The sequence below is a fragment of the Pipistrellus hanaki genome, assembly GCF_964339955.1.
Source record: "Pipistrellus hanaki genome assembly, chromosome: 4".
In the NCBI taxonomy this organism is placed as follows: domain Eukaryota; kingdom Metazoa; phylum Chordata; class Mammalia; order Chiroptera; family Vespertilionidae; genus Pipistrellus; species Pipistrellus hanaki.
In genome coordinates, this window is record NC_140506.1 from 36,112,943 (window position 1) to 36,129,959 (window position 17,017).

Below are 17,017 nucleotides of genomic sequence, written 5' to 3' on the forward strand. Positions count from 1 at the left end.
GTGTTAGCCCTGACTTACTGCTCCTTGGCAATAGCCCTGGGGACTGTCATTATGAAAATACACCTGCTAAGTCTGTTTAACAGTTGTAAAATATCATCATTCCCATGAGGTCTTAAAGTTTAGATAAACATCTGTGTCTTTAAAATATTCATTATCTCTAAGGAACACGGAGAATCATTTTAGGACTGGTTCTAAATAATTTGAAGTCTTTTGCACTGAGCATTTTAAGCATTAAAATTTCACACCTAGGTAGAGGTGATTTGAATTCCTTTTCCTTTTAAAAAATAGTAGGAGCTCATCTAGACTAAAGATATTACAATTGCATTCTGTAGTTTTAACTGTTATAGTTAAAAATCTTAAAACTGGTCTTGGAAACTTGATACTCCATTCTTCCTTATTGAGTCTGTGTGGGATGATGGAGTGTATAGGAGCAGGCAGTGAGCAAATGGAATTTCCCCATGTCTACTTAGTAGCAAAAGAGATGAGTTTTATCCCTGAAGTGTTTTCTGAAATTTTCATTGTCTGAGAAATCCCAAATCTAGGAATCATTGCCTTTAATTTTTCTCCCAAATTGAGCAAAGTCTTAGATGGAACCCTTCCTCCCATCCTAGTTGGCACTCTGGTCCACCTCTGTATATGGGCCTTAACATCCTATGGTCTGCTCTAAGTTTCTAGAGGAAAAAAAATTACACACACACACACACACACACACACACACACACACACACACACACACAATGTTTTTGCTATTATTAAACTATTATTAAACTTTTGCTATTATCTCAAACTTATAACCTTGGCCTCCACTTCGACAATAGGTCGTGAATGAAGGAAGGTGAGACTAATGTGTGTGGTTGGAAGGACAGAGGGCCATATATAATATGACAGTTAAGTCTAATCTCAAATATATGTTAGACATATTCTTATTCAAATTTGCACAGTAAACCAAAATTTGTTTTACTCTCATGTGTGTGATTTAGCAATGAGATCCTGTTCTGAAAAGGTGTCCTGAGTTTTTCTTACCAGCTTGGTAGAAACAGGTGGCATCTTAGGTGCTCAAGCATGATCACATGATCACATCCGTGAATAGCCTGAAAATCCTCTGAAGTGTGTACTGATTTACAATTTGGGAGAATTATTAGAAATGTGTGTGATGGCAGAGAAGTTCCAGGAAAGGGGTAAAGGTTGGGCTGTAAATAAAGTTCACCTTCCCCTAGGATCAGGACTGAATGGCTGTGTTACCATCGGGGCACTGGGCTTGGTGGACTAACCCTGTGAGAGACACATCTCTGCCTTTAAAGCTGAACACGCCACTCAGCAGCCTTTCCTGAGCACCTGCTTTTACCTGGCGCTTGCTAAGGATGTAGCGACGGATGAGATGTGAGCCCTTGGACTGAACATCATTTCACCGTGATTTGATGAAGCTTCCCATGTTTCTAACACGTGAAAGAGCAATCTCTGTCATTTCAGACTTTCTTTCAGTGCCTGGGAATATGTATCCGGTCGCTAAAAACTTTCAGGTTTGCCTATTTTTCAGAAGAAATTCAGTTTAGAGAAGTTGGATCATGTGATTCTTGAAAGTTTAAGATTAAGTGCCTGTGAGAGGCTTGGGGAGGCTAGTGTGAAGCCAGAATGTATTACAGGGCAAGCTTACTGCGTGTGTCAGCTTACTGGAAATTTTGGACTGTGGATTCTCTCATTTTTACATTCCAGTCCTGTCTCCTGCCCCTGTTTTAGGGTCTTGGAATCAGTTTTTGTTTTGTTTTTTGTTTTTCCTTTCACTGCCTTCTTTGGAATATACATGCCATCTCCTGTAGCCATTTTTTTAAGTACCAAGGGGGAAGATTTTTATTTAGATGTTTTTGTCCCATGTAAAAGCTGTTCCCAACTCTCAAATGGTTCAATCCGCATTTGAATTGAATTACATACCTGAGGATATTCAGGGTTCCTTACAGAAATTCCGAGTCACACAACATAACAGTGTGTACATACAATGCTAAATTGTGGCATGTTTCCATAAATTAGTAGTGATTCATATCATATTCCTAATTTGCTTTTCCTTAAAGGGACATGCCTTAAATAATACTGTTTCATGAAACTGAGTTTCCCAGCCCTAGTTTTTGTGATTCTTGCTGACTCTTCCCTCCATTATATCTCCACCTAAGTAAGCCTCCTGTAATTATGCCAAACTTTCCATTGTTTATAACTTAAAAAACTGGTGTGTCATATCTATCACTACATGCCCAGGCCCTAGAACAGATTAGCACAAAGCAGCCAATATATTTGAAATATTTGTTGAACAAACAAATGAATTTTAATATGAAGGCTGTGGTGGCCTTGGTTTCTCTGAGTGTGAAGGGAACAAATGGAATAGCTGAAGTTAACAAATAACTATGGCAACTCCTTAATGAATGAGGTAGGCCTTGGGCTATTTTTACACTGGATTTCGTGGGTGTTCTTTGGGAGATGGTCTTCTTAATGTTCCTTCGGTCTCTAACTTATATAATTCTATTTCAATACATTCTTACCCACTCACTCTCATTCTGCTTCTTAAACTTTGTGTAGTCCCTATATTGTTATTTCCATGGAAAGTTATTGTGCCCTGGCTGGTTTGGCTCAGTGGATAGAGTGTCCCAGGTTCAATTCCTGTCAAGGGCACATGCCCGGGTTGTGGGCTCTATCCCCAGTAGGGAGCGTGCTCGAAGCAGCCCATCAATGATTCTCTCTCATCATTGATGTTTCTCTCTCCCTCTTCTTTCCGCTCTGAAATCAATAAAAAATACATTTTTAAAAAAAGAAGTTAAAGCTTTAAAATACCATCTTTTAGACAATATTAGCTAACATTACAAATGGCATTTTGTGAGTTGATAATACTTCAGGAAGTTGTGTTCTTCGCAATGCCCTCATGTTTCTTAGGATTCAAAGCAGCCAATAGACATCCAATTTGAGAGGAAATTGCAGCTAATTGAGTTGCTTTAAAATAAAAACTATTCTGGAGGCACTTAAATGATCTGACCTTAGGTTTGGCTTTGAGGAGCTCATTCCCCGGCTCACTCAGATCTGGCAGTGGCATGGCACTGGGCAAAGCTGGGGCAGCCGTGCTTTCATCCCAGCCCTGGCTCTGCTGTTGACCCAGCAAAGGACCACAGGCAGTCCCTTTCTCTTGCACGACCCCAGGTACCCCGTTTGTAAGAAAGAGATAATGCCTATCTCTCAGGGTGATTATGAAAACTACACAATACCATGGAAAAGTGCTTTATGGTAAAGTCATGCTCAAGTGAATTCCTTTATCAGCTTCATGATGGCTCTTTAAATGGCAGGGTTGTTATCCATGCCTGTGGCTCTTATCAGAAGTTACTACTGAGTAACTCTTGAGTAATGCAGAAATATTTGCAGGCAACCTTTGTGGCTCAGAAGGAGCTGTTTTTGCTATGTTTAAAACTTCCTCAAACTCATCACCTTGGCCTCCACTTTGACAATAGGCTATGGATGAAGGAAGGTGAGGCTAATGTGTGTGGTTGGAAGGACAGTGGACCAGTGGACCAGGTCGGAAGGGAAGGATGAGGGGAGGAAGGGTAAAAGGAAGCCCTATGAGGGCAAACATGTTTTATTTGTTGGTTCACTGGCCTATCCCTCGTGCTGTCATTCATGCCTGGTCCATAGAGTCTATGAATTAAACATTACTTAAGTGAGGTCTGTGTAATGGTACTATATTTGCTCCGTCAGTGACCACACCCTTATTTTACTCAGTGTAAATAGGCAATTAAAACTTCCCCATATAGGTATTTTAGAGCCCTTTTGTTAATCTTTCATAATAAGGCATTGTTTGCTCATTAAATATTTTTATGGAGAAGGTAGCCTGTATTGGACACCATGGGGACACAAATATGCTTTCTAGGTGTTTACTGTTAAACAAGGCAATGCAGGAGGTGCCAGGAGGGAGGGCATTGTGAGCAGGAACAATGAGGAAAACTTTGGGAAGGAAGTGGCCTTGAGTTGAGTCTTAAACATAGGTAGAATTCTATCAGCTGTATGGTCAGTATGTTGCAATTTAAGGTTTTGTGGATGTTCTCATTGGACAGGGTGATGTCAGAGTTTGAGAGCCCCCTCAGTGCTCTCCTGGGCCAGTAGAATCTTGCATAGGTTTGTGGAATCTTACAGTCAAGAGCAGAGGCCTGGGGACCCAGTGCTGTTCGGGCGTCTGCTTCCTAAGGTGGGTTGGTTCAGGCAGGAAGGAGCAGCAGCGAAGAGGGAAGATGGCAGTGAGACTGCCTCCGTTTGCCCACACAGAGCAGTTGGGGAGAAGAGACTGAGCACGCGGATCCCCACTCAGAGTTTTGTATTCTTTTTAAACTTCGTGAGTCAGAGGTACTATAAAATGCAAATACCCTGTTAAAAATGGGAGGCAGATTTAGACTGAAATTAAAATGAGAAACTGGAAGTCCTGGTGTGTCTTAGGAACAGTGGAGATGGAGGATTAGGTGATGATATGTGGCCATGCACGGTGAGAGAAAACATAGGAGGAGAAAGATCGTAATTTGCAGATAATACTCATTAGAGGGTGATGGTTAAGACACGTAGCGAGGATTCGCTGGAACATAATTTTTCAGCAAATATTTGTGTGCTTTGTGTGCAAGGAACCATGATGGATGTGAGAAAGATGTCAAGGTGAATCAGAAAGAATCCTTTCCTCTAAGGCAGTGGTTGGCAAACTGCAGCTCGCAAGCCACATGCGGCTCTTTGGCCCCTTGAGTGTGGCTCTTCCACAAAATACCACGTGTGGGCGCGCATGCACAGTGCGATTGAAACTTCGTGGCCCATGTGCAGAAGTCAGTTTTCAGCTCTCAAACGAAATTTCAATCGTTGTACTGTTGATATCTGGCTCTGCTGACTAAGGAGTTTGCTGACCACTGCCCTAAGGATTCCCCACTTTGGACAGGCAGGCCTGACAGAATTGCAGTGGGGGCTTTTGTGATGAGTGATGTAATAAAAGTACGAACCAAATTGCTCAGGAGAGTGGATGGCTTTTGCCTTTGACATCCTCAGAGATGCCTGAGAAGAGGTCAAAGATGTCATGAATAGAAAGCGGGACCATGGCTTCCCAGGCAGAGACACGGTGGAGAGCAAGAGCCCTCAAACCTGAAAGGCTGTGGCGTGGCCCTGAAACATGGCACTGCTTGGAAGGGTGGCTGAAATGCCAGCTTTGTGTAGGGGTGGAGAGGGAAAGTGTTCTAGAACTTGGTTCTGTAGGAAATGGGGATCCATCGAAGGTTTGAGACAGAGCATGGCATCAGTTGGACTGTGTATTAGATGTTTCTGGTGGCCTGGGGAGAATGGGTAGAGAAGAGGGTTGTTGAAAGAGTTCAGGGGAAAGGAGCTGGAATCTTGCAGGGGAGGGGCAGAGGAGGGTTGTTTGAGAGCTTTTGCACTTTTCCTAAACCTGTGCAGTCACTTCTAAAATTAAATCAGATTCAGTTTATTAAGAAAAATAAGTTGCTTTTGACAAATACAAATCTTGGTATTGGTATCATTGGTCCGGGAGGAGTCTCCCTGTAAAGGAATGGAGCCACCATGGGCAGGTAGGAGCGGAGGAAGGAGGGCTGGGACAAGGATGGTGACATGTGGAAATTCCTGCTCTGGTGGGCTGGCTCTGGTTATATGCCAGCCTGTCCTGGGGCTCGTCTCACCTCTCTCACCTGCCTTCCGCCGGTTTCTGTTCCTCCTTATCCATAAACAGAGGCTCTCCCCGAAGTTCTTCCAGGCATTTTTATTTTTTTCATCCCATGCAAGTATTTCTCGCCCTGATGTTTCTGCCTTCCACCTGGGCAAATGATCTCTCAAACCTGTTGGCTCATCTGGAGCATGGGATGAACTATCTGTCTATAGAATCATGAGACTTAACTGAGAAACTGCTTAGAAAACATGTCGCCTAAGGCCTTGAAATAAAGTAAATGCTTGACAAATAAGTGTCTACTACATATTTGAGTTTTTTGAGGGTTTGGTATTATTTTTAGTTCTTACGTGTTTAGCATTGTACTGCTCCAGTTAGAGTTCAGCATTTGATCTAAATTTATTTTTTTTAATATCTAAAATTGATTTTTTACAGAGAGGAAGCCAGAGGGATAGAGAGTTAGAAACGAAGGGAGAGGGATAGAGAGTTAGAAACATTGATGAGAGAGAACCATCCATCAGCTGCCTCCTGCACACTCTCTACTGGGGATGTGCCCACAATCAAGATACATACCCTTGACCAGAATTGAACCTGGTACCCCTCAGTCCACAAGCCGACACTCTATCCACTGAGCCAAACCGGTTTTGGCTGATCTAAATTTCTTTAGACTGCCAACATGATATTTTGGACTCCACATCAGTAGATTGCAGGATTTGTCTTTCTTAGGGATGGATGGGTGGCCCTCACATTCTTATCTCTTCTGCTTGGGACCAGGAGTCCATTTATGAAACTGGGTGACTCGAGCTAGCAGCTAGGGAACAAAAAAAGCCAACACTGACATTCCTGCCCCATGTGACCATCCTGCTATCCACACACATTGTCTTCATCAGATGAGTAATCTAACAGACAAGGAGCCAAATTCATTTCACAGCCATCAGAGTTAAAGTTGAGGGTTGGAGAGAGAAAAGGGATCCTATTTATGAGAAAGGAGTGTTGCCATGTAAAGGGACTGAGGGCTTGCTGATGTGGCCATTGGCTGCTGTGAGTGCTGTTGTCCTTGTGGCCAGAGGAAGTGCAGTCAGGAAACGGGGAGGCTGCCTTCTCTACAGAAAAGCAAAGCGGGAGCATGGACGTTTGTAAACGACGCTTGTGTTGGAATAAAGAGGGTGAGATTGAAGATTATCTTCACTTGCTGTATCAGTTGCTTTTTTCTTCTGGATAGCTGCCAACCAGGAAAGTTAGTCTCAGAAAGGCTGAGAAATAAGTGAGGGAGAAATTTTAGAGACTTTGGCATCTGTAAAATAGGATTTGGGTTGGCTGGGAAGCCTTAATTCCCCCTAGGAGTGGGAAAACACAGGTCTTAGTAGATTCTCTGTTCAATAACTGAATTTTCAGGATGGTCCGAGCTGAGCCACTGGACCAATTCCACAAGTTTGTGAATGGAAATTGTTTGAAGTAGACCATGGTCTCATTGATCTGAGGTTGTCTAAGTCCTATGGCATCGCGATTGTGAAATCTGATAGCTGTTCTCATTCTGTTATTTAGTAATGTCAAACCTGTACTTTATATAAATACCAATACTTTAGTATTGCTTTTTGTGTGTGTTAGAGATAATATAATATTATAAAATTCAAAGCAAATTTGTTTCTCCACTTAGCATTACAGTACCCCTGTGTCTCAGTGATCAATGTTGAACTGCATGTGAGTTGTCTAGTTGATTGTCTCAGGTGTTTAGCTGGTGAACGCTGTCCTGACAGTAATGTGACGTTATCCTCTGTTTCCAGCGATTGTGGACGATGAAAGGCTCTCTGCAGAGGAGATGGATGAGAGGCGGCGGCAGAACATCGCTTATGAATATTTATGCCACCTAGAAGAAGCCAAAAGGTGAGATGCAGACTCGGGCTATTTGTGACCCTTCTCTTGGAGATAAACGTGGGGGTGCTATCCTTTTAATAACTCATCTGCACTCTTGTTGGCCGGAGGGTGACGGGAGAAGAGCTACCTATTTTTTTGTAAATGATCAAGCAGAATTGAGAAATAGGTACTACCACAGCCAAGGCCAAGGCCAAGGCACCAGGGAAACACCTGTTCCTTTTCCTTCTTCAGAGCCTCCCAGGAAATCTCTGGGCACGTTGCTGATTATTTCAAATTTCTCATCTCACTCGCTTGGATGTGGGGGAGCAGCAAAGACTTAAATCAGCTCCCTTCCCCCAGAGCTTCCTCAGATCTTTCCCCACCTTTACCCCAATGATTATAAATGCCCAATAGGACAGTAGCATTTTGGACTCAAGTCCCTTGGTCACTGAGCTAGAGGGTAGGTTTATGACAGCAATCTCCCTTTTAATTCATGGGTGTGTGACTACTTAGGAAATGTTCTCTCAACTCCCATTGACTCTTACACTTCTAGATTATAAGTAAATGTTGGGTTCTCCAAGGAGAAAGTGCAGATAAGGAAGGTATTTGCACTTCGGCTTCTGTGCCAGAGGAATCAGAACTTTGTCCCTTGCGTACTGCAGTGCTCATAGGCCGTGAGTTAGATTCTGGTTAATGGTTTGGTCTGTATTGGAGCCACATTATTGTTCCACAGACAAATGGCATATTCCAGCTCTCTTATCTGTAGAGAAAATAAACATTTAGTTAATGGTCATTGGTGTTAATTACCTCTGATCACTAAATAAATAGCTATCTACAGAGCTAGGAGAATGAGGTTTTCTTTGTCAATGTTGTGTAGACCATTTAGTAACCCATGTGCTAATTTGGCTTCAGAATTGTTTAAAAGAGCACTTCCCAGGGTTGTTTCATATTTTAACAGTGTCTTGTAATTCTAAGTTCTAAAGACTAAGTTTTAAAGGTTATTTAACATGTCTTTGAAATCTACAGTTAGGTTGCAGGTCACTGAAGACTCATTATCAGTCTAAGATGATTAAAAACGTGCTTTTAGTCAAAGTTGCTAAAAAAGATAAGGAGAGTGATTCATAGACAATTAAAAAATCAATATGCTTGCTAAAGCGGTTTGGCTCAGTGGATAGAGCCTGCGAACTCCCAGGTTCGATTCTGGTCAAGGGCATGTGCCTTGATTGCGGGCACATCCCCAGTAGGGGGTGTGCAAGAGACAGCTGATCGATTATTCTCTCTCATCTATGTTTCTAACTCTCTATCTCTCTTTCTTCCTCTCTGTAAGAAAAATAAATAAAATATTTTTTAAAAATCAACATGCTTTCAATGAAAAGGTTTAGGAGAATTAGTAGAGACTTCCTCCTGACACACACTTTGCAGTTTAAGTTTTTGTCTCCTGTTTTTGGTGAGTGGAAAGTAGTGTCGCACAGAAAAGGTGTGTGATTGGGAGTCAGCCGACTGAATTTCCTGGCTGATTCCCAATCAACACTTGTGAGCTGTGTGACCTTGGGTGAGTCATCTATTCTGTGGAACTTCAGTTTTGTCTCTTCTGTAATGGGATGATAAAGATGTTACCACCACCTGAACAACTTATTTTATGGAGTTTTCCCCCTAAAAATCAACTAAAATCAAGAAGGTGTAAGTGTTCTGTAAACTATAGTGCCAATCAGGTGTATAGTTATAACACAAGCACAGTTTGCTCCTGAATGTATCAGAGTGGTATCATTATAGCTTGAAAGCTTGTCATATTCTTTAGTGTTATTAAAATTATGTGGTTGAATTTTGTTTTAGAAAAGTCAACATAACAATTAGCTCAGATTCTTTGAAGAAAGCTTCCTTAGAAATAGTTTCATTGAAAGAAAAAATTACATATGGTTTTTCCTTTTAGTTTTTATACATTTATTTTATAAAGAGATTTTGAAAAATATGTAATTATGAATCTTTTATGGAGATCTGAACACTTTTTGTGACTTTCAGGAAAGCTGGTTTTTGGTCATAGGGTCTGTAAAAATTATGTGGCTATTAATAGATGTATTAATATGTGTGCTATAATTTCAGAAAGCATGGTATACAGAATTCTGACAATGTTTATGCCTTAGGATTTTGTCATACTGAATTTATTATAGTGCATGCTTAAGTCTGTGTTCATATGACTCTAGTTGGCTTAGAATATGTAAGTGTAGCCAGAATTCTTTCTTGTTTCTTATTTTAGTTGAACTGACTTATATGTACTTTAACTAGAAATGTGTTGGTTCTGTCTTTGTGCCTCTTTTCTTTCTTCTCAGAAGTGAGAACTGGAAGGATTTCTAGTTTATATGTACTAAAAATTCATAATTACAATAGTTTACATATCTTTAACTTTGATTTTGTTAACTTCAAGATTTTGTGATAATATCCTTCCTTCAGGAGTTATATTGCTACCAACATTAAAGAAATAAAAAGGACAAATACTATGAATAATTATATGCCAGCAAATTACAAAACTAGGTTAAATGGACAAATTCCTGGAAAGAAATACACTAACAAAACTGACTCAAGAAATAAAAAACTGAATAGACTTATAACAAGTAAAAAGAATAAGTCAGTAATCATAATAAATTTCCTACTCTTACAAAAAATGTAAGAGAAGAGACTTCCCAACTTATTCTATTGAGACCAGTTACCAATATCTTTGTCTAGTTTTGGTATCTGATACTAAAATAAAATAAACATACCTCAGGAAAATTATAGCTCAATATTCCTTATCAATACAAATACAAAACATTTCATTAAAACACTAACAAACCAAGTCCAGCAGCATATCAAAAGGATTATACACCACCAAGTGGGATTTATCCCAGAAATGCAAGCTTAGTTGAACCCCAAATGCAATTAGAACAATTCATTGTGGAAAAAATTCTTTTCATATACAAAAATTGTCTTAAAATGGATTGTTAATGTAAATGTGAGAATCACAACTATACTTTTATTATAAGAAAACATAGAAGTGAATCTTTATAATCTTGGATTAGGCAATGGTATCTGAGATTTAACACCAGAAGCATGAGCACAGAAAAAGAAAAAGTAAATTAGTCATTATAAAAAATAAACCTTTCGATTTAAAGAATACTATCAAGACAGTGAAAAAATTCTTAACCATCAGTCATTAGGAAAATGCAAATCAAAACTACAATGAGATACCACTTCAAACTAGGATAGCTATAAAAATAAAAAGGTTGACAGTAACAAATGTTTGCAAGGATGGAAAGAAATTGGAACTTTCATACATTGCTGGTTGGATTGTAAAATGGTGCAGTAAACAGTCTAGCAGCTCCTCAAAAAATTAAATATTGAATTACCAGATGACCCAGCAATTCCATTGGCAGGTATATATCCAAGAAAATTGAAAATCTCTGTCTATGTCCATATAAAAACCTGCACAAAATGCTCACTGAAACATTATTCATAAGAGCAAAATTGGAAACAACTCAAATGTCCATCTACTGATGGATGAACAAAATGTGGTATATCCATGCAATGAAACATTATTTAGCTATAAAAATGATATTAGCAAATCAAATCTAGTAATGTATAATAACTATATAAATCACAAGTGAGATTTATCCCAAGTATGCAAGGCTGGTTCAACATTTGAAAATCAATTAATGTGATCCATCACTTCAACAGGTTAAATAAGAAAAATAACATAATTATATCAGTAGATGCATAAACACCATTTGGAAAAAAAATCCAACACTTATTTATGAGAAAAAATATTTAGTAAACTAGAAATAAAGGGGAACATCCTCAACTGGAGAAAGACTGTTTTACAGCAGACCTACAGCTTACATCATATTTAATGTGAGAAACTCAAAACTTTCCCACTAAGGTTGGGTACAAGGCAAAGATGCTTCCTCTCACCACTTCTTTCCAGCATTATACTGGAAGATTTAGCTAATTAAATAAAATAAGAAAAGGGAACATAAGTGTATTTACTGGAAAAGAAGATAAACTATTTTTGTTCACAGGTAACATGATTATATGTGTCTCTTACCTCATTTCTCTCTCTCTCTCTCTCTCTCTCTCTCTCTCTCTCTCTCTCTCTCTCTCTCTCTCTCTCTCCTCCCTCCCTTCTACTCTCTTTCTTTTAAAAAAAGTAATCATGGGGAAAATATCCTCCAGTGAGGATTAAAAAAACCCTCAGAAGTTACTTTGTAGATATTGGCAACCCGTTTTAAAAGTTTATATGGAGAAACAAAAGAACCAGAATAGCCAACACAATATTGAAGGAGAAAAGGGTCGGAAAACCCAACTTCAAACTTATTATAAAGCTTCAGTAATCAAGAGAGTATGTCATTGTTGGAAGAATAAACAAATAGATCAGTGGAATATGGAGCCTAGCAATAAACTCCGGTACATATAGTATTATAAATTGATTTTTTGGTTTAAAGGAGCAAAGCAATACAATGGAACAAAGATGGTCTTTTCAACAAACGGTGCAGGAACAACTGGACATCCACATGTGAAACATGAATCTAGACACTAACCTTAATACCTTCACAAAAATTAACTCCAGTAGATCAGACCTTTTATAAGATACAAAACCATGAAACTCCTTAAAGGTGACAAAAAAGAAAACCTAGAATTTAACGATGGCAATGGCTTTTAAGATATAGCACCAACGGCATGATTCACGAGAGAAAGAATTGATAAGTCGGGCTTCATTAAAATTAAAAATTTCTTTTCTACAAAAGACAAACGTCAAGAGAATGAAAAAAGCTACAAAAAGGACTGTTACCAAAAATATATAAGAACTCTTAAAACCCATCAATAAGAAAATAACCAGATTAAAAACGGGCCAAAGATTTTTACCAGACACCTCACCCAAGAAGACTTATAGATGGCGAGTAAGCATAGGAAAGAGTGCTCCATGGTCAATGTAATCAGGGAAATGCAAAATAAAGCATCACTAAACACCTATCAGAATAGCCAAAATCTAGAGCGCTGACAACACCACCTGCCAGCAAGGATGTGGAGCTACAAGAGCTTCCATTTATTGCTTGTGGAAATGCAAAATGGTACATCCACTTTGGAAGACAGCGTGACGGTGTCTTACAAAGCTAAATATACTCTTACTATATGGTCCAGCAATTGTACTGTTTCTCTCTACCCAAGAGAGTGAAGGCTTATGTCGACACAAAAAGTTGTATATGGATGTTTATGGAAGCTTTTTTCATAATAGCCACAACTTTAAAGCAACCAACATGTCCTTCAATAGGTGAATGGATAAACTATGGTACATCCAGAGAGTGAAATACTATTGATCACTAAAAAAGAAATGAGCTATCAAGCCATGCAAAAAGAAAAGACAAAGAGGAGCCTTAAATGCATATTATGAAATGAAAGAATCCCATCTTGAAAAGGCCACATACTGTATGATTCCAGCCATAAGACATTCTTGAAAGAGGCAAAACTATGAACATAACACATCAGTGATTGTGGGAAGGAAGTTGAATAGACAGAATCTAGAGGTTTTTTAGGACATTGAAATACTCTGTATGATACCATAATAGGTAAATATTATATATTTGTCCAAACCCATATAATATATAACACCAAGATGAACTATAGTGTAAACTGTGGACTTTGGAGGATTGGGATGTGTTCATGGAGGTTCATCAGCTATAACAAATGTTCCTGGTAGGTAGGGGATATTGATAATACCATGCTTGTGTGGGGGCAGGAACATATGGGAAATCCACTTAAATGTATTTATTGATTTCAGAGAGGAAGGGAAAGTGAGAGAGAGATAGAAACATCAATGATAAGAGAGACGCATTGGTTGGGTGCCTCCTGCACGCCCCCTACTGGGGATTGAGCCCACAACCTGGACATGTGCCCTTGGCTGGAATGGAACCTGGGACCCTTCAGTCCTCAGGCTGATGCTCTATCCACTGAGCCAAACCAGCTGGGGCGGGGAATCCCTTTATATGAAATGTCCAGAATAGGCAAATATTTAGATACAAAAAATAGATAGTTGTTGCCTAGGGCTAGGGGATAGGTGGATAGGGGAGTGGTTGATAATGGGTATGAGTTTCTTGCTGCAGGGACAAGAAGGTTTTAAAAATGACTGTAGGATGGTTTCATGATTCTATTAAGTGTACTAAGAACTACTGAATTACATAACTTTAAAAGGATGAATTGTGTAATATATAAATTATATCTCATTAAAGCTGTCATTAAAGTTCCTATGATCAGACTGATTTGAAGAGGAAAATAGTAAAGCTGTGAAATAAGGTTAAGTAGTATGGAGCAGATAAAATGCAAATAGAAGGTACTCCTAAGATATGTGAGATATCTAGACACTATTCATTTTACAGATTTTTTTTTTTTTGAGCATCCATTATAGGGTCATCTTGGGAGCTGGAGATCAAGCAACTAATAATGTTATGCTCAGAAAAGTTCACTATTTGGTTAAAGCTTTTACTCAAGAGTTTCAGAGTCTTTCCTTCACCTTTGTTTGTTCTGTTTATCTCTCTGTGTGTGCTTGCATGAGCATCTCCCTGTTTCTAGGCCGTCTTCATCCTAATATCTCTCAGCTGTTCACCTCTCTATCCCACCACCAAATTACTGAAGGCTTTTCCCATCTCTTGCTAGATTACTGCAGTGGTCTCTAATTGGTTTCCGCATTTCTCTGGTCCCCTTCATCTTTTATCTGTATCATAGTCTGATGAATCTTTTCAAAACCTGATCTGTTGTGGCCAATTACTTCTTAGTACTCTTAGGATAAAGACCTAGCGCATTTATAGGCTCCACATAATCCAGTCCTCACAGCCTCTCCAGTTTCATGTCGTGCCCTGTTCTTTGTTCTATATTCCAGCCACTGACCCCCTTTCGTTTCCATGTTCCCGCCCACACAGGACCTCTTCCTATTCTTTATCTAATCAGACTCTGCTCAGTGTTCAGATTGCAGCTCACTTTTTCAGTGAGCCCTTCTCTCCCTGACATCCTCATCTAGGTCAAATACACACCTGTTACATAAGGTCTCATGACATCAGATCCTTCACATACTTGAATGAATTGCTTAATGCTCAGCCTTGGATTATCATTTGTTACTAATAAGGATTTATTGTATTCTATTTCTCATGTTTTGGTTCTCCTGGAGATAACAAGGATATTGATTAGATTCACGGTAGACGGGATTCTGGGTGATTTGACTAGACCAGTGGTCGGCAAACTCATTAGTCAACAGAGCCAAATATCAACAGTACAACAATTGAAATTTCTTTTTTGAGAGCCAAATTTTTTAAACTTTAACTTCTTCTAACACCACTTCTTCAAAATAGTCTTGCCCAAGCCGTGATATTTTGTGGAAGAGCCACACTCAAGGGGCCAAAGAGTCACATGTGGCTCACGAGCCTCAATTTGCCGACCACTGGCCTAGAGGTAAAATTTAACCATTGTTAAATTTATATTACAGTTAGGTGATACAAGTCTTTCTTGCCTTGTATGTAATGAGTTATGAAGCTACGAATCCTAGATAATTTAATGATACCACAGTGTATTAGAATATATCCAGGGAATGGCATAGAATATTTCCCAGTGAATGAATGAATGAAAAGAGGACGAGGTAACCTGTGTATTAATATGATGTATGGCTGAAATTATTGCTCATAGTTTATAAAGTTATGAAGCTTGTGCATATACAGTTCTTAAGTATCAAAATTCTAATATTAAGGGCTAGGAGGGACAAATAAAAAACACATACTTTTATGGCCAAAAAAGAGAGAAAATTGTTTTGTAAAGTTACTCTGTACCCTAGGGGAGTGTTTCTCCACAGGCTGACGAGTTTAGATGACATCATGAGGAGCTAATCATAATTGCGTTGGGAGGCAGAGCCTGTCTGGCATATGCATTAGTCATCCTTGACGGTATAACAAATTACTCTAAAACTTAGGGGCCTAAAACTACAAACATTTATGTCATGATTTCGGAGGGTCAGGAATCTGGGTTTCGCCGGGTCCTCTGGCTCTCAGTCTCACACGAGCTTCAGGCTAGGCAGGCGGGCTCCAGGCTCACTCGTGGAGTTAGCAGGACCCCGGTCCTGCGGGCGCTGGGAAAGGGGACTTCATTTCTCGCTGCTGTTGGCCAGAGGCTTCCCTCCGTTCCCTGGCATATGGGTCTCTCTGTAGGGCAGCTCCCAACCTGGCAGCGGCTTCTGTCAGAGGGCGCCCGTGAGACCCAGAAAGGGCAAGTGAGATGGAGGCCAGGGCCTTTCTGAACCTGTTCTCAGAAGTGGCATTCCAGAGACGGGTGCATTTTATTCCTTAGAATCAAATTACTAAATCCAGCCTGTGCTCAAGGGGCAGTTATATAAGGGCATGGATTCAAGAAGGCTGGGCCACCTGGAGGCCACCTTAGAAGTTGCCTCTTACATGGTGTGTACATATCCTTTTGAAATTGACCCAGGAAAGGGTATTCTGGGTAGTGGAGGGGGTGAGGGGTAGAAACTGTCAGAAACTAAATCAGGTCTAAATGATTATGGTGCTAAGGTTATTTATGCTGTGATGTTTTTGAATTGTGAGCTTTTTAAGCTAAGCTGTTCGTTCCTCTGCCATTTTAAATAACACGAAAGTGGACTTGTAAGTTTTCTTCTTGCCTACGCAAGAGCTTAGTTGATAGTTTCTTTGCTGTGGTGATTTTGCCGAAATGAGATTGTGTAGACAAGTCTGTACTCACAGGGGCTTTGAAAGTTTCTCTCTGTTGCCAGAAATTCCACTGTTTAAATGATAGGAGTTCATTTTCTAAAGGAATGAGTACTGCTGAGTAGATTTCAGGTTAGCTCTGAAAAATATATCTGAATAATGGAAATTAATCTATTTCATGAACTTCCTTTGTTTAGACTTGTAGGACAACTGTGTGATGTTAAGGTAGAGAGTTCTCTTTGGGAAAACTGAATTGAGGAAGGAAATCCAACTGCAGCTATTATGAAGATCAGGGGATGGGAGAGGGATCTTGGCAAGAAATGGAGAGGGAATTTGTAAATCACAGTCGAGCGAGTGGTTATGAATGAGGCTGCTATTGTGTTTCCCAAGGAAAGTTCCTGAAATATGATATTCCTTTTTTTTTTTTTTTAAAGGAAAGAGAAAATGCATACAAATCTTTTGCTGTGCTTACTTTTTCTGTCCTACCTCTGAAAATAAACAAAGCCTTCCCTTGCTGATGGGCTTGTTTAGAAATATTACCTTCAAAGGGCTTTTTATGTGAGCCAAACTGCTCTTTGTATTAGTGAGCCCAGGACGGTTTTGTATTCGCTCTAGAAAGGAAACAAAACACGGGTGTGATTCCTTTTGTTTCAGTGCTTACAACTCACATACCAAAAGGACACGTCATTGATTAGATCAAACCTCAAGCTCTGGCCTTACCTGGAACAGTCAGGTGCCCCATCACAGCGTCTTCATCAATGACAGA

The 17,017-nt window shown here is 39.7% G+C and overlaps 2 protein-coding genes across 3 annotated transcripts in view; one reads left to right on the top strand and one right to left on the bottom strand.

Annotated features, from left to right (window-relative positions):
- F2RL2 (coagulation factor II thrombin receptor like 2) overlaps positions 1 to 17,017 on the bottom strand; it is a 505,949-nt gene that overhangs the window by 353,342 nt on the left and 135,590 nt on the right. The gene's annotated exons all lie outside the window — the stretch shown is intronic.
- The window catches only part of IQGAP2 (IQ motif containing GTPase activating protein 2), a 254,590-nt gene that overhangs the window by 34,746 nt on the left and 202,827 nt on the right, over positions 1 to 17,017 (top strand). For both annotated transcript variants that reach the window (XM_084881260.1, XM_084881261.1), the window contains exon 2: positions 7,456 to 7,555. In XM_084881260.1, coding sequence (XP_084737386.1) covers positions 7,456 to 7,555 — 100 coding nt within the window. The remainder of the gene's footprint in view (positions 1 to 7,455; positions 7,556 to 17,017) is intronic.